Source organism: Leucoraja erinacea, chromosome 10 (assembly GCF_028641065.1).
Source record: "Leucoraja erinacea ecotype New England chromosome 10, Leri_hhj_1, whole genome shotgun sequence".
Taxonomy (NCBI): domain Eukaryota; kingdom Metazoa; phylum Chordata; class Chondrichthyes; order Rajiformes; family Rajidae; genus Leucoraja; species Leucoraja erinaceus.
The window spans coordinates 48,565,704-48,584,573 of NC_073386.1; the positions used below are offsets into that span (position 1 = coordinate 48,565,704).

The following is an 18,870-nucleotide window of genomic DNA, read 5'->3' on the forward strand; positions in this document are numbered from 1 at the left end:
CATTTATTCCTTTCAAACACAGTTGGACTTAATAAAACATTTATTACTTCCAAACACAGTTGGACCTAATAAAGCAGTGCAGTTTCAAGCACAGGCAGGGCAGCAGGCCAAACAACTCATGGCATTGTCATTTCATTTCATTTCATTTCATTTCCAATTAAGCATTGCACTTTCGAGCACAGACACGGCAGCAGGCCATACAGACGTAACTCACAGCATGTGGAAAACAGTGCCCAGCAGGCTGCGCGTTGAAAACGGTGCACAGTGGGCCGCGAGGAGCAGAGCCATTGTGACGACGTCATCAGCTCGTTAACTTTAAAAAATATTTCAGATATGTGAACAATTTTAATAAATAACTTGGGATATAATGCATCAAATTTTCAAATGCATAAATCTCTATCGGAATATGTAAAAATGTCACCGTTAATGTGTCGTGTTTTCGAGGAGATGTGAATCACACAAACACACAAATACACACACACGTAAATAAACATCCAAGATCAGAGTTTTATGTATAAAAATTGTGTGGTAAACCAGTAACAGTCAGAGAACTAGTTTTATTCAGTTTTCCCAGGGGGTCGGGACCTAAAAAGGTGGGGGAGTCGAGGAGAGGAGGGGGAGACAGATATATTTACTGTTTTGTCCCTATTTACATTTTCCAGCATTTTATTCCCTCCCTCCCTCCCTTTCACACAGGCATTGCTTTTCATATTTTCAGAATCTGGAAATATGAAAAGCAAAAGCAAATAAGGCTGGTTCCTTATACCATTTTAATATCCAACAAAATAGATGTTGAAATTGAAAGTGTACCATATTCCTAGGATTTCATGACTCTATGATTGTGGATCATTCACATGTTATATATAAATACTGAGAAGACGTCGGGTTTAGAGGCGTCTGGATTTGCCATAATGTACAATTGTATGAATTTTTACACTAAAGTATACCTGTCCAAATAGGTAGTTTTTAAATGTGTTAATGTACCTGTCTCAATTATTTCTTCTGGAAGCATGTTCCATGCACCAACTACCTTCTATGTTGATAAAGCTGCCCCTCAGGTTTCTAATGAAATCTATCCCTACTCACCTTTAAACGATGCCCTCTAGTTTTGATTCCCTGCCCTGGAAAAAATTCTTTGTGATTTGCCCTATCTGTGCCTCTCATCTCTAAAAGTTTACCTCGAATGGGCCTGTCTCATTTACGCAACATTTTAGGCGACTACAGGAGACTGAGGTCGCCACAAGGTCGCCACATGCTTGCCAGAGGTTGCCGGGGTGTCGCCAGCATGGTGGTGAGTAGTTCCCGCATTCTCGGAACGAGTCGCGGCTTCATTCTGGTTGCCGCTAATATTTCAACATGGAAAGTAGCAAGAATTCTCATGCCGTAGGTGCAGTGGTAGTGGGTTGCCAGCAGGTCTTGGGTTGTCGCCGGTGCTGATCGGTGAATTTAATTGGCTCATTGGTAAAAAAACAGTTTTCAGAACCAAGGATAACCGACCGGTAATGTTAATGTCCGCCGAGCTTCACAGCCGCGTGTCTCTGGCTTCTGAAAAGTTGTCTCCACTCCTTCTCCCCACCCTGTCTCCCCCCTTCTCCCCCTCTTTTAAAGGACTTAAGTGACTCTTCCCGTACACTGTGCTTTCACCGTCTTAAATACAGCGCCAATCTTCCTGTTCATCGTGGTGTTTGTCTGTATAACATTGGCTTTGCACCATGTGAAATTCACTCTCCCCGCTTGCCCTGTCCCCCGCCTGCATAACTGGCTGGTGTAGGAAGCGATGTGTGTTCTACTCTGACAGTCGCCGTTCCAGTCGCTGGTTTTACAGCAACCTGCTACGACTTGATAGTCGCCTTGACAGGCATTTGGCTGAAAAATCACCTAAATGGGACAGGCTCGTAAGTCTCGTGCTCCAAGGAATAACGCCTGCCTAACCTTTCCCTAAACCTCACGCCCTCAAGTCCTGGCAACATCTTTGTAAATATTCTCTACACCCTTTCATGCTTATTGGCATCTTTCCTATAGCAGGATGACCGAACCGAACCGACCAGCCTTCATTGACCAGCCTTCACTTTGAAGGTCAGTTCAGTTTGGTCATCCAAGATGTTGCAGTATACTTCCCAAATGTATATAGTTCCTTGAAAGTGGCATCACTTCACTCTTATCTGAATTAAACTTGATTAGCCATTCTTTGGCCCACTTGTCCAGCTGTTTACTGTAATTTTTGAGAACCATCTTCACTATCTATGATACCATCTAGTTTTGTGTCGTCTGCAAACTCACTAATCATGCCTTGTACATTCTTATCCAAATTGCTGATATGGATTGTAACAGCAATGGGCCCAGCACTGATCCCTGAAGCACACCACTTGTCAGGACCTTCCAGTCTGAAAAACAGCCGCCGATTCTACCCGATGTTTCCTACCATGAAGCCCATTCTGTATTCAGCTGTCTAGCTCCATATGGACTCTATGCAATCTATCCTTCCAGAGCAACCTACCTTGGATACCGTTACAACCAACCTTGCTGAACTCTAGTATAACTACTATAGCCCTGCCTTCAACAACCTTCTTGGTTACAACTTCAGAAAACTCTATATAACATGAAGCATAAATCCCTGACTGACCCCTATCTATCCAAATGCATGTATACCTTAACCATTGGAATCCTTTCCAATAACTTTCTGACCACAGATGCTGGGTTTACTGGTCTACAGTGTACATATTTTCCTTTACAGCCCTTCTTAAATAGAGGTACGACATTAGACACCCTCCAGTCTTCTAGAACCTCACCCATGGGTACCAATGATTGGATAGCTCAGCCAGGGCTGCCACAATTTCTTCTCTAGCTTCCCATAATATCCTTAGATATTTTTAAACTAATCTACTGGTCCCAAACTGCTCACCCACTTACACCTCAGTCACTTAACCTGTAGTTTTTTTTCCTAAGCCAAGCTCCCTGTTGAACCATCTATATATTGCCTGAGGAATCTTTCCTGAATACACTTGACAAATTCCAATCCATCTAAGCCCTTAGCACTATGGCAGTCATAGTCTATATTAGGAAAATTAAAATTGCCTACTATGACATTATTACTCTTGCACATGTCTGAAATATCTTGGCATATCTGTCATTGAAATTTCTATTAACTATTTGTGGTGTGTCATACAATCCCAACAATGTGATCATCCCTTCTTATTTCTCAGGTCCACGCAGTTAGCCATGCTGGATGATTACTCAGTAATGTTATAGAGTCGTAGAACATGGAAACAGACCCCTTCGGCTCAGCTTCCCCACGCCATCCAAGATGCCCCATCTAGCCCCACCTGACTGTGTTTGGCCAATATCCCTCTAAACCTTTCCTATCCATGTATCTATCTATGTGTAAGAAAGAACTGCAGATGCTGGTTTAAATCGAAGGTAGACACAAAAGGCTGGAGTAACTCAGCGGGACAGGTAGCATCTCTGGAGAGAAGGAATGGGTGACGTTTCGGGTCAAGGCCCTTCTTCAGACTTCATGGATTGGTCTAAATGTCTTTTAAATTGTGTTATAGTACCTGCCTCAACAACCTCCTCAGGCAGCTCATTCCATATACCCACCACCCGCTGGGTGAAAAGATTGCCCCTCACCTTAAACTATGACCTCTGGTTGTTGATTCCCCTACTTTGGGTAATAGGCCTGTACATCCACCCTATCTATTCCCATCATGATCTGATATACCCCTCAACCTCTTGCATTTCAAGGAATAAAATCCTAGCCTGCCCAATCTCTCCCTTTTGCTTGGGCCCTCTAGTACTGGCAACATCCTTGTAAATCTTCCTTGCACTCTTTCCAGCTTTACAACATCTTTCCTATAGCAGCGTCACCAATGCCTTGTACAACTGTAACATAACGACCCAATTTCTATATGTAATACCTTGACTGACGAAGGCCAAGAGCCTTTGTCACCAACTTATCTACCTGTGATGCCACTTTCAAGGAACTATATACCTGCGCTCCTAGATCCCTCTGCTCTACAACAATCCCCAGAGCCCTGCCATTCACTGTGAAGGTCCTGCCCTGCTTTGACCTTCCAAAATGCAACACCTCGCACTTGTCTGCATTAAACTCCATTAACCATGTCATCTGGGATAACTGCTGTGATATTCTTCTTAATCAATAAAGCAAGTCCCCCTCACCCTCTTAACCCCACCTCTATATTGCCTGCACACTGGAACATTAAGCTGCCTGTCCCTGTAATTGCTGTGTGCTACTCTCACATGACCATCTGTGGTTAGCTGAATCTCATGTTGTGAATACTAAGCTCGAAAACGTGTATCTGATTGACCACAGGGTCCTGCGGTGGCCTCAGGATGTAGCAGTTGTTAAACCTCACATAAAACTAACAATCCAGCGTCATTCGTGTCTGCTGATGTGCTGCTAAATATTTGAGCTAAAAACTGCTTATTGCATGTAAGTACATAACACTCAATACAGTTGGCCATCAGCAGTCTAGCTGGGAAAAGGAAAGTAATATCAACCTAGACAAGCTGCCTTTGATGTTCAGCTCAAAGGACGATCTTATTTGTGTACAGTATTATAGATTGATGCTTACAAAATGGGATTAACTGCATTGAACGCAAAGGGTTTGTGATAAAGCTTGGTCATCATCAGGGATGATCAACACTGTGCTGTATCATTCTGTGTACACCAACTCAATCAAAAAAAGAGGTTTTTAAAAAATCTTTGAGAGTTTTGAGGCTGGAGGTTAGAAAAGCAATAGCTTGTTGCAATGTTAAATGTTAGATTGCAGGATGTCTATGGCATGCAGCGTCATGGGTTCCCAGCGGTGGTTAGTGCATTTACAGCACAATTCAAATGTTACTATTCTTCACAACTAAAAGCCATTTTGAAATACAGTTAAAATTAGGAGGGATAGTAAATGAAGAAAGGACATAATATTAATGTGACTCAATAAAATGGTGTGAAATTACAATGTGTATTCCCCTCGTGGCCACAATCTTTACTTTTCCTTGCACTTAACTGTGCCATGTCCGTGGGTTCAGCCGAGTTAAGGAAGGTGGCTCAGAGCTGACCTATGATGGCTGAGACGCTCTTTGCTGACGTCCCTTATGTTTTAGAGTCCAGAAAGGCCTTGCCAATGCTTGCCCAGTCTCTGCAGGGTGTCCAGTTTGCCATTGAATTTCAAGGCATCATGTGGATGGGGCAGTGGGTGATGTTGAACCACTTTGAGCCAAGTTTCCACTTTCCGATTATAGAGTTATATACAGTATATCATGGAAACTGGGCCTTCAACCCAACTTGCCCATGCCGACCAAGATGCCCCACCTACATTACCACTTGCCTGTGTTTCGCCCACATCTCTCTAAATCTTTCCTATCCATGTACCTGTCCAAATGTCTTTTAAAGTTGTTATAGTACCAGCCTCAACTATTTACCCTGGCAGCTCATTCCGTATACCCACCACCCTTTGTGTGAAAAAGCTTACCTCGGGTTCGTATTAAATCTTATCCCTCTCACTGTAAACCAGGGTCTTGATTCCCCAAGTCTGTGTAAGACTCATCCACCCAGTCTATTCCCTCTCATGATCCTTTACACATTACAAGTTCATCCCTCATTCTCCTGCACCAAGGAATAAAGTTCTAGCCTGCTTAAACTCTCCCAATAACTCTAGCCCTCAAGTCCTGGCAACATCCTCATAAATCTCTCTGCTTTCTTTCCATCTTAACACCATCCTGCCTATAGCAGGGTGACCAAAACCGAACATAATACTCTGTCATCTTGTACACTGTAACATAACATCCCCACGTCTAAACTCAATACCCTGACTTATGAAGGCCAATGAACCGAAAGCCTTTTTGACCACCCTATCCACCTGTTATGCCACTTTCGAGGAACTATGTACCTGCAATCCTGGATCCCTCTGCACTACAACACTCTCCAGGGGCCTATCATTAACTGTGAAGGTTCTGTCCTGGTTTGACTTTCCAAAATACAGCACCTTGCACTTGTATGCATTAAAGTCTACTAAACATTCCTCAGTCCACTTGTCCAACTCTTCAAGATCCTGCTGACATTTTTGATAACCGTCATTGCTATCCACGATACTAGACTTTCTAGTTCCTTACTCTGGAAAAATGTCATTGCTATAAATCATGATATTCAGCCTGAAGAAGTGTTCCCCCCCCAAAACATCGCCCATCCATTTCCCTCCACAGATGCTGCCCGACCTACCGAGTTCCTGTAGCAGTTTGTTTTCTGCTCATTATCATGGCTATTAAAATTCTGCTGCTGTCTCTGTTGGTTGTCGTTGGCCTGACTGAGGTCAGTTGACGGGGCTCACCACGGGGAGGTCGACAACATGAGCCTATTTTCGACTGCGCCCCCCTGGTAGAGGGGGTAGACCTCATGGCCCTCAACAACAGCACATTGAACTGGCTGCAGCGTCTGGGGGATGTTACATAACTCCTGCTGCTTCAAACGCAAGAATAAGAAGAAGCTATAAAATAAATACCTTGTTATTTTTATCTCAATCTTTGCTTGTCCTGCTTATTTTCCAATTTATTAGATATTAGTTGCTGACTTGGTCTCTTTCCCTCTCTTGCTCTCTCTCTCTGTATCACTGGGACGCAGTGAGCAACGTTGGTGTTATCTGGAACTGTAAGGTCACAACTAAAATGTTTAAAATCTATTATAATGTAAGTAACTGCTACTGCCTCAAGTCCCTGTTCAGTTATCAATTTATCAGTGTGTTTTGCCATTATCCCCCTCTAATTACGAAGTGCATTTTTGCCTCTTTGCCCCGAGCCTTGTTGTCAAGGCAACCTTGGTAGAATTGTGTTTAATCTTTACAACTGTGGAATGTGGATGGGAGTGACTGGATGAAGATGATCAGCAAGAAGACTAACCCGCACCAGAAACGAATGAGGTCCAGTCCTTAACAAATATTATTCTGGCGGCGTACTGCCCTTCTACAATTTAGGAACACGACAGTCACTTGGAATGTTTCCAATGCACAGGATCCCTCAAACAGTGAATGATATTTTTACTGTATGTATGAGGTCAACCGCTTACTGTTTTAATTGAACTATTCAGGAGCCACAAAGAAAACTCAATAGGAGACACATTTTGATTTACAATTGTTTAAGGAAAGTGTGTAATGTGGAGGTTTTTTTAGAGCTGCACATTGGTCTAAGACAGTAGAGGATTGTTCTACCGACATAGAGTGAGAATGTACAGCTCAGTATTCTGGACTCTCGTGAGATTCATGATGTTAGGAAATTCCATTTACTTGGCCACGGAGAATGAAAACCTAGCCAATTATCTAAAGTTATAGTACTTGGTTTAGTTTGGGGCCCTTCAGCCCACCGGGTCCGTGGTGAACACTGATCACCGTACACTAGCGCTATCCTACACACGAGGGACAATTTATAATTTTTACCAAAGCCAATTAACCTACAAACCTATGTCTTTGGAATGTTGAAGGAAACCGGAGATGCTGGAGAAAACCCACGAGGTCTCGGGGAGAATGTATAAGCTCCATACAGACAGCATCCTTAGTCGGGACCGAACTCGGATCTCTGGTGTTGTAAGGGCAGCAACTGTACTGCTGCGTATCGTGCCGCCGGTACTGTTATTAGTGCACAGTTTAAGTGGGGTTTTGGCAGCAGCATGACACGATGTCATCTTAGAAAATGAGATCATCATAAAGAACATCGAGCCTGACTTTCCCTCTCCCCTACAATCTGTCTGAAGAATTGTCCCAATCCGAAATGTAACCATATCCATCTTCTCCAGGAATGCTTCCTGACCTACTGAGTTACTCCAGCATTTTGTGTCCGTCTTTATAAACCAGCATCTGCAGTTCCTTGCATCTACATATAGCCTGGCTTGTTCAGTTTGTTTACCTGAAACTGTAAGCTGTAAAAGGACAATTTGAGTAGTTTATCAACATGATGAATGGGATAGCTTCGTCCTCGGCTGTGGATTTGAGCTCGGAGTTGAGATTGTCGCCCACAGAATGTCACTTATTACATCCTTGCTCATCAAAAACATCTATCATTTGGGGGACTGTAAAAATATGAGATAGTTCATTGGGATCTTGATACCGAATGACCCTTTTTCTGTTTTATTCCCCCTACATGGACTTAGACAGTGTCCGCTCTGATGTAACTGTGAACATAATACAGTGCCAGAGCTATTGTCAATTCTCAGGTGCAGCCTGATAAACTGTATTTCTACACAGCAGCTTGAATGCAGAACAGATGAGGTAATATATATTGTGACCAAGCTTTTTTCTAACATCTCTAAATCACTCAATGACAGAAGAACGTTCTTGCAGTGCATCAAAGAAATGACTTTAGGATTGATATTGTTTTTACTCTCCAGCCTGTTAACAAGTGGATTTCTCATTCTAGATCAAGTGGAAATGTTATTCATACTTTCTGAATGGGTAGTGATTCGTGGTCTGTTAGAATAGATTATAAATGTTAGAGATAGTGTCTTATCCTGCTTACTTTATCACAAAGGCTGTATCGCATGCAGCTTGGTGTTGTTTAATGTTTCATAGTCAGCTTTGGGCTAGAGGGAAGTACGTGAAAGATGATGCAAAAAGACAGGTTAGATAACACACATACAATACATCAATGTACAGTATTTAATTTTATGTTGATAATGCAATATGACAAAGAGATTTTCCAACTGAACTCCTAGACAGATACAATGACCGCATATGCTAGAACAGGGGGAGCAGTCACGTGCCAAATGGTCCGTGAGGGAGCACATCCTCAGGCAGGCAAAATCAAGGATGAATCGCACCCTGGCCTCTCCCTCGTCTCCCCCCCTCCCATCGGGCAAAACATAGAAACATAGAAACATAGAAAGTAGGTGCGAGAGCAGACCACCAGGTCCATCGAGCCCGCACCGCCATTCGCTCATGGCTGAACACTAAACAGACACACTTACCCACAAACAGTAGACACAAGACACAGAACACAAGACACTACCCTCCCCTTTATACCGCTATCACCCCTCTCCACCCCAAGAACCTCGTGATCTCCTGGGGGAGGCAAAAAACCGGATAAAAACCCAGGTCCAATTCGGGAAAAAAATCCGGGAAATTCCTCTCCGACCCCAATCTAGGCGATCGACACTTGTCCAGGAGATCACTCGGGTCTTACTATACTAACCATACCTAGGTCCATATCCCTGCCCTCTCCCCGTAGCCCCTTATCCCCTTGGCAGCTAAAAAACCATCTATTTTAGTCTTAAATATATTTAAAGTTTCTGCTTCCACTGCTCCCTGGGGCAGTGAATTCCATAAATTAACCACCCTCTGGGTGAAGAAGTTCTTCCTCATCTCAGTTTTAAAAGAGCCCCCCCTTATTCTGCAACTATGTCCCCTAGTTCTAGTTTCCCCGATCATTGGGAACATCCTCGGTGCATCCACCCGATCAAGGCCCCTCACGATCTTATATGTTTCAATGAGATCGCCTCTCATTCTTCTAAACTCCAAAGAGTAGAGTTCCAGCCTACTTAACCTTTCCTCATATGTCAATCCCCTCATTGCAGGAATTAATCTTGTAAACCTTCGCTGCACTGCCTCCAGGGCTAGTACATCCTTTCTTAAGTATGGACCCCAGAACTGTACACAGTATTCCAAATGTGGTCTCACTAATACTGTGTACAGCTGCAGCAAGACCTCCGTGTTTTTATACTCAATCCCCCTAGCAATAAAGGCCAAAACTCCATTGGCCTTCCTGATTGCTTGCTGTACCTGCATACTAACTTTCAGTGATTCATGTACTAATACCCCTAGATCCCTTTGCGTTGCATTACAACGCAGCTCCTCCTCATTTAGAAAATAACTTGCCCTATCATTTTTTTTCCCAAAGTGAATGACTTCACATTTATTAGTATTAAATTTCATCTGCCAAGTTGTTGCCCACTCACCTAGCTTATCTATATCCTTTTGCAGACTCTTCCTATCCTCCTCATCCCCTACTTTTCCTCCCATTTTTGTATCGTCCGCAAATTTTGATATATTACACTTGGTTCCCTCCTCCAAATCATTTATATAAATTGTGAACAACTGGGGTCCCAGCACCGACCCTTGCGGAACCCCGCTAGTTACCGGTTGCCATCCCGAGTATGAACCATTTATCCCCACTCTCTGCTTCCTATTTGTTAGCCAATCCTCTACCCATGCTAATATATTACCCCCAATCCCATAATTTTTTATTTTTAGCATGGAAAGGTATGGAAGTGTGAAAACGTACACCTCCAGATGCAGAGAGTTTCTTCCCAGTTGTTATTAGGCAACTGAACCATCCTACCGCAAGCAGAGAGCATTGCTGATCTACGATCAGACTATCTTTGATCGGACTTTACTGGCTTTACCTTGCACTAAACGCTATTCCCTTATCGTGCGTCAGTACACTGTATGGCTCGATTGTGATCATTTATTGTCTTTCCGCTGGCGGATTAGCACACAACAAAAGCTTTGCACTGCATCTCGGCACATGCGACAATAAACTAAACTGAACTGAGAGTGACCATCAGTTCTGGGGCTCCTGGCTGGAGGGTGAGGTTCCCAATGGAAGTCCGCCACCTTTTTCCAATCACAAACTGAACTTTGGACGACACCAACTTGGATTCATGCTGCACCTTTAACACTGTAAATATCTCAAGATATTTCACAAGAGCATTCGGAAACAAAATTTGACCCTATTGCCATCAAAGCTGACATCAGATCAAATAAGCAAATGTTGAGGACTAGGTTAGTTTTCTGGAGTACCTTGAAAGAGCTGAGAAATGAGAGAATATCAGAACTTCATCTCATGCAGCTTAGTATAGATTTATTCAGGATGGAGCAATCACTGTCAGGATATAATAATCCTTATGAGTTTTCATCTGGTCATAAAATGTTCATGAATACATTAATGCATAAAAACTAATTAGAAAAATAATAGAAACAAAGAGCTGCAGAAGCTGGTTTATACCAATGATAGATACATGGTGCTGGAGTAACTCAGCAGGTGTGAAGAAGGGACATGACCCGAAACGTCACCAATCCTTTTCCTCCAGAGATGCTGCCGGCCACGTTAAGTTGCTCCAGCACTTTGTGTCTATCTTTACTCAGTAGAAAAAGTAGCTTTGTTTTCAAAATTTAGCAAGCAATTTCCAGTTTAGGAATCTGTGGACTTCATCTGAAATGAATGGATTGTCCAGTCCAAATTAGAAACTTGACAAATATGATTTTCCATTTTGAAGCAGCTAGTCTTCATTTTGGCAGCGTGACACTAATGGTTTCTTCTCACAGCTTCCTGCTTCTAACGAGCTTCGCTGCCGCTGTCATGTTCAACTGCCTGCTACGCCCACTATGGCTTGGGGATTTATGTTTGGGAAGCTGTGCCTGCAGGTGTTATTTGCACGTAAGTGCAGCCAGTAACTTGTGTGGCATCTGGCTAGAGGTGAAAGAGAGTATGGGTGAGAACAAGATGGTAATGAAGTCCAATATAAAATAGTGATGGCAGACCCCAAACTGCACAGTGATGAACAGCTACTGTAACATTTAAGTACTGATTAACAGCAGTTTTAAAGCACCTTCCATCACTTGCTCAAATGAGGACTAATGGGAAGGATGGATTTATCCTGCGGTCAGCAAAACCTTGGCAACTTTCCATAATGGCAGGTGGATGCCAGTGTTGCAGCTTGGCTGGAGATTTGGATTGGCCTGGGTCCGTGTCTTTCGTGTGAAAGCCGGGAGGTTATTGCATCCTACAGTCTTTCATTTGTTTCAGGATTTTCTTCCCTTGAAGATTTGTGAATGGAATGGGCCGTAGACTAGCTTCAGTCCAATGGGTATCTCGGGAAACAGCTAGAATGCTTATCCACTTCACATTTTAGGCTGAAGATGGTTGCAAGTGTTCAAGTCTTCTCTGGCACTACGGTGCTAGGGTCTGCAATCACCGAAGGTGACAATGTTCATGGAACTTCCCCTTTTAGCTGTTTAACTGGCTGCCATTACTTACAATTAGATGTGTTGTGACAGAAACCGAACTACCATCAGTGTTCCTTCCAGGTAGCATCCTACATGGTCAGAAGCAATCAACAAGCAGTTGCTTTATCCATGCTCAAGTCCTTCATGGGCACACTCCAGTGCTAGTATTTCCAAATTCATCACATCACAAATGCCAAATCACACGATGCATAGCTTTGATTGGCATTTCAGACAGTCAGCTTTTGACTAGCGGTTGCCATTTCTGGTGGTTTCATCCTAATAACATAAAATATAGACAGGAACGATGATGGAAAATTCTGCCGCTTACTACGTGAATTTCACATATAAATGTGCTGCTTGACTCGTCCATCGAATAGGTCTGTCTGTTTTGACTTAACCCTGACTGGGTGTAGGTAGACCAAGCAGGACCACTTGAGCATCTGCAACTTCGTAATGTCTGAATTTAGTGCTTCGCAAGTGAGACGGGTAGAATTAGGCCATACGGCCCACCGAGTCTACTCCGCCATTCAATCATGGCTGATCTCTGCCTCTTAATCCCATTTTCCTGCCTTCTCCCCGTAACCCTTGACACCCGTTCTGCAGTTTGACTTAATGGTATTGATTGCTCGGCTATTTTTGGTCAAGCTGGCTCTGAAGATGCATACAAAAATGCAAAGTACGCAGTTACTTCTCTAAAGAAGTTTATTGCACCCCAGGTGGCTTTTTATTATGTCGGCAGTTTCATGATCACCATTAATGATATTATCTTAAGTTTCAGATTACTTGCTTATTAAATTTAAATTGCCCAAGTACCGTAAGCACTCTTGATGATTAAGCCAAACTGAAACTACTCATCCACCAACAAAAATCAAGTCACAGACACAAGAAACTGCAGACATTGCAATCTTGAACAAAATACGAAGTGCTGGAAGAACTCAGGGGGTCAGGCAGCATCTGTGGAGAGAATGGACAGATGTATGTTTTGGGACAGGACTGGCGTATGTGAATCTCTGTCGCACCCGGTGTCCATGGATGGAAGTGAGAGGGGTAATGGGGCAGGGTTTAATTTACAGTTGCAGGAAAAGTGCCTGGGAAGGGCAAGGTTTAGATGGCAAGGAAGGAGCACACCAAGAAGTTGTGGAGGGAGTGGTCCTGATGTTAAGCAGAAAGAAGTGGGGACATGAAGATGTGCCTGGTGGTGGCACCATGTTGAAGGTGGCAGCAATATTGGAATGACGTGCCAGATACAGAGGCTGGTGAAAGGCGAGGACCAGTAGACCTCTATCCTTGCTCTGTATAGAGGCGTGAGGGGGAGCAAGCAAAGAACACAAATGAGACATGGGACATGGTTCCAATCAACAACAGCGGGGGTGTAACCATATTTACTGAAGAAAGAGGTAATCTCTTTTGTCCTTGGGTGGAAAGCCTCATCTTCGGAGCAGATGCAGTGGTGACAGTAACATTGAGAGTAGACAAAAATGCTGGATAAACTCAGCGGGTGAGGCAGCATCTATGGAGAGAAGGAATAGGTGACGTTTCGGCTCTAGACTCTTCTTCAGACTGATTGAGAGTATAGATTTGTGTCCTTGAAAGAGGCAGAGTGAGAGAAGGTGTTAAGTTACCTGTGGGATTAGTAGTAGACATCAGTCGCAATAGTCTGCTGCCTGTAATGGAGACAAGGAAATCGATAAAGGGGAGAGATGAGTCAGAGATAGTTCAAGTGAATTTGAAGGCAGCGTGGAAGTTAGTAAAGTCGATGAAATCAACAAGATTTGCATGGGTGCAGAAAAATCAAGGCATGAACCTTCCTTGGTGAGCATTGCTGAAAGTCAAATACAGTAAACCTCATTATAACAGGCCATAGGGGGGTGGAAAGTGATGTCCGTTATTGCCGATTGTCCACTATAACCGAGTAGGGTATCATTGTATGCAGTTGGAACAAAGAACTGCAGATGATGGCTAATACACAAAAGGACACAAAGTGCTGGAGTAACTCAGAGGGTCAGGCAGCATCGCTGGAGAAGATGGATAGCTGGCATCAGGACCCTTCTTCAGACTTTCAGTCTGCTAAGTTATTCCAGTACTTTGTCGTTTCACCCTAAACCCAGGCACCGATGGCGTTGGTCTGCACTAGTGAGCCCTTCTTGATGAGCTACAGCAGTCGGGTAAAAGGCCTGTTCTTGCAGCTTCACATTGTAGCCCCTGGAGCCAGCACTTTCTGCAGGCCTATGATGGGATGCTCTCAGTCAGCAGGGGGCTCCCTGTCCTCTCACTTGCTGCTGCTTCCATTGTGGAGAATGTCGGCGTCTCCAGGGGAGAAAGTGGCGGTGGAGGGATGGGATAAGGCTGAGTGGACACAGCAATGGGAGAAGGACGAGGAGGCAGTGGTGGTGGAGTGAGAAGTGGCTGACAGGAGGAAGCGGCAGCTGATGAGAAGGGAGGGAGCCCCATGGTGACCAAGCACGTTGCGGCGGCCCGAGGCAAGCGCTGACCCCAGTGGTTACAACGCAAGCCGTTACAACATCCCCTTCAACCAGATCGTGTGGTGAGTGAGGAACGGCTCGCTGGTGCACCTTGTGAGTCAGGTTGGCGTCAGAAGCCGGAACTGTAAGCAGCCGGAGAGAGGGATCAAGCTGGGGTAGCAATGGCAGGTCTGTCTGCTATATCTGAAATATGTTGTAAAGAATTCCATTTAAACAAGAGTTTACTGTGGCTATATGAGGGTTATCAGAAGATCCTCTTCTGGGTTAATTAAAGATCACACTGGAAATGTATCAATAAGGTCGCAAACAAGTGCTTGCATTGTCTAATAAATGGCAAGACAATTATTCAAGTAAAGAAACAATTATTTAATTTCAATTTGATAAGTGTACAAATAAGTAGTAGATGCCCAGATACAGCATAATTTCACGGTATAACTACCAGTACTTGATTGACAACATAAATACTCATTTTACATTTCACATGAAAAAATGACTTTTTTTTAAATCAGAAAGACACTGAAAATATATTTATCTGTGTTTGCAATGCATTGGTGTCCTGTAGTACTCCATTTTGGAATAGTAGAAGTTTGTTTGAAAACATAGCTTTCCAATATTAAAAGGACACTTGCCTTCAAAGTAAATAATTTAGTTTTCCTCCCACTAACTTCGTAGGTAATTACACTGCATAGAGCGGCCCGGATTCAATGCCCAGCCATGCCCTGCATCCAGCCAGGACACAGCTTGAGCCACAACAATTAGCCTCTGCACCCTTCAGTTAGAGAGGAAATAACAGGGGTCGACACCTTTCAATGCTCTGCAGGGGCTTCTACTGGAAGTGGTCGAAGCAAAAGGACTTGACGTGGCTGTGATATAGTCTCTCCAACCTCCATCGTCAAAAGTGACTCAATTTGTATGTGAAAAATGGTCACTTCATTGAAGGAATACAATGGTGCTGTGGTATCATACCTCAGCATGCAGTGACAACTGGGAGGTGCATGACCAGAAGAAAATAATTTAAGAACAAAACCATATTGCAAAATTGAGAATTTCACAATAAATTTGCAAATTTGATAGCGACAAAAGAAAATTGATCTATTGCCCTATTATGTATTCCATAAACCAAGAAACTGAGACGCAGCACGCTACAAACTTCTACTTCCTGGATTTGAGTTGCTGTCCACAGTATTATGACAGGATAAAGGAACCCTTTGGGACACTGTCCTTTTGCCTGCGATGTTTCAGTTGTGAATTTGCATGTCACAGATCTGTAAATCTGAACATGTGGCAAGTTTTTATTCAACAGAACATCTCTTGATAGTGGTTGCTGTTGCATGGAAGACAAACACATCACTACCATCAAAAGCACCATCTCCATTTATTTGATACGGATCTCATGCCATTGTCTACTTGTGTTCCTTGGTTGGTGCATAATACAGTTCCATTGGCTTGTTGACCTTCCAGTACTTCTCACTAACAAGTTCGAGTGAGAAAGATCCATTCAGGAGCTGAAAGGGAACAGGACAATAATAATTTTCACAAAACTCTCAGAAGGCCACAATCGTGAACCATCTTTACAGTAAATATTATAGATCCTTCATAAAGCAACTGCGGTTGATAACATATACATTTTGATATTTTTTAAAATGTTTAAAAATAACAGGTTTCTTCTCATCCCATTGCTGAGTTCAGCAAGATCCAACTCCGGAATGATGAACTTAGGCATGCACTGAGATCAACATCATCACCAGACCCCTTTGGGTAACAAAAGTCAATACTGCAACATAAACCAGAGATCAGCATCATGCGTCCCGCAAGAACCCATCACTGAATTAACACACCAAGAATGGTGGCACGGTTCAATCCTGACTACGGGTGCTGTACCCACGGAGTTTGTACGTTCTCCCCGTGACCGTGTGGGTTTTCTCCAAGATCTTCGGTTTCCTCCCACACTCCAAAGAAGTACAGGCTTGTAGGTTAATTGGCTTGGTATAAGTGTAAACTGTCCCTAGTGTGTGTAGGACGGTGTTAATGTGCAGGGATCGCTGGTCGGCGCGGACTGGGTTGGCCGAAGAGTCTGTTTCCACGTTGTATCTCTAAACTAAACTAAAGAAGCCTGATTGATGACAGTGAATCAAAATCTTCAGATTCTTGGTTTGCAACATGCTAAATTACCTCAGAAAGAAATCTGTATTGTTACTTTACTCAAGCTATATGGCCTTACAAATGCTTTTGTGCCCCATTCAACCTCATGCCTTGTTGTAGATATGGTCACCATTTCCATCTCATTGTCAAGATCTTGGAAAAATTAACCTCAAATTACATTTCTTGAATATATTTTCTTTCCTTTCTTGAAGTGAATAGCATAAAAATTGCCATCCTCCATGTCTTTGGCCCAGATTCCCACTTCTGAACCTTATTCACCATTATAGTTGGTGACTTTGCTACCTCCTCCTCTGCATTCAAGACAAGGTTTCATTTTGATGCACGTTTTGAATAACTGTCTCCAATTGTAATGCTTTCCTTGTCCTCCCGTAATTGTCACGCATTCTCACTTTCAGCTTTTGTGATAAAAGCCAAAGCAAAACAGGCAAGGATTGTGGCTGACTTTATAATGTTAAAAATCCATGACTGATTGGCTTATTGCTACAACATGGCTCAACTACCTATAAAAATAATGTATCTGCAGCTAAAGACACAAAAAAGTCTCAGATACAAAGTAAAATCAAAGCCGCATAACTGTTGAGCCATGACACATTAGTTCGTTTTTAAAACGGCCCCAAATGCAATATTCTATAAGAGGATTGCAGTGGACACATCACTGGCCAAAGAATCTACAATGACACGTTTTCATAAGAATAATGCTTTGCCATGACTACTACTGATTTTACCACTACTGAAATTAGCAGTTCCCTATTCCCATCGCATTCTCATACAGTTTCTGTGCTTTCTCTGGCATGTCTAGGTTTACACTCAGACAAACCTATGAGACCCACCATATTGATGAATGGCCAAATATCAATCAATCAATCAATCAATCAATCAATCAATCAACCTTTATTGTCATCTTGCAAGCAACAAGTACAGTGCAAAATGAAAAGACGTTTCCCAGTGAATAGCGGAGCCTCGCACATGAAATTTAAAACACTTCTCACATAATAACACTAAAAAAAACAATCCAGTCCCTGATGGAACAGAATAAATAGTTAAAATCAGGTAAAAAAACACAATGTTAAAAACAGTAAACCAATCATAAAAAAATGTCCGGGGCCGCTGATTTGAGTGGCCAGTGCCAGTTATTAAAGTGTCCGTGCCAGCCGCAGAGTCAAGTCAAGTGACTGTGAGTGCAGAGTGACTGTTTAGCAGCCTCACAGCCTGTGGTAGGAAGCTGTTTAGCAGCCTCGTAGTCCGGGCTTTGATGCTTCGATATCTCTTGCCTGATGGCAAGAGATCCAGGTGTGTGTGGAGGGGGTGCAGTTTGTCCTTGGCAATTCTCTGTGCTTTCTTCAGACAGCGGCTCTGGAACAGTTCTTGTACCGAGGGTAGGGAGACGCCAATAATCCTCTCTGCTCCCCTCACTACCCTCTGCAGAGCCTTCCTGTCCGAGCAGTTGCAGGTGCAGTACCACGTATTGATGCAGTACGTGAGTACAGACTCCACCGTGCCCCTGTAGAAAGTCCTGAGGATGTTGGTGGGGAGTGAGGCCTGTTTTAGTTTCCTCAGGAAGTGCAGTCGCTGATGGGCCCGTTTGACGGTCCCAGTGGTGTTCCTGGACCAGGTGAGGTTGTCCGTTATCTGCACACCGAGGAACTTTATGCTCTCCACTCTCTCCACTGCAGTGCCACTGAATGTTGAGCGGTGTATGCTCTGGCTGCACCCTCCTGAAGTCGACAACCATCTCCTTAGTTTTTTCGACATTCAATTCCAGGTTATTTTTGCCGCACCAGTCCACCAGTTGTTCTACTTCCTCCCTGTACCTTGTTTCGTCATCTCCACTGATGAGTCCCACCACTGTAGTGTCGTCCGCGAACTTTATGATTTTATTGTCCCTGAATCTGGCAGCACAGTCATGTGTGAGCAGTGTGAACAACAGCGGGCTGAGCACACAGCCTTGAGGGGAGCCGGTGCTCAGCGTGATCGAGCCTGAAGTGTTCTTGCCAACACGGACTGACTGCGGTCTCTCTGTGAGAAAGTCCAAGATCCAGTGACACAGGGTGGTGTTGAGGCCCAGCAGGGTTAGTTTCTCCACAAGTCTCTGTGGGATGATGGTATTAAACGCTGAGCTAAAGTCAATGTACAGGATTCTGGCGTATGTGTTCTTGTGTTCCAGATGCGCGATTACTGTGTGCAGCGTGGTGGAGATGGCATCCTCTGTAGAGCGGTTGGGGCGA

At 43.6% G+C, this 18,870-nt stretch overlaps 1 protein-coding gene across 6 annotated transcripts in view; it reads right to left on the reverse strand.

Annotated features, from left to right (window-relative positions):
* Positions 1-14,832: 14,832 nt before the first annotated feature.
* Positions 14,833-18,870, reverse strand: part of rnf2 (ring finger protein 2) — a 47,104-nt gene continuing 43,066 nt past the window's right edge. For all 6 annotated transcript variants that reach the window (XM_055642180.1, XM_055642176.1, XM_055642178.1 and 3 more), the window contains one exon: positions 14,833-15,987. In XM_055642180.1, coding sequence (XP_055498155.1) covers positions 15,886-15,987 — 102 coding nt within the window. In that variant the 3' untranslated portion in view covers positions 14,833-15,885. The remainder of the gene's footprint in view (positions 15,988-18,870) is intronic.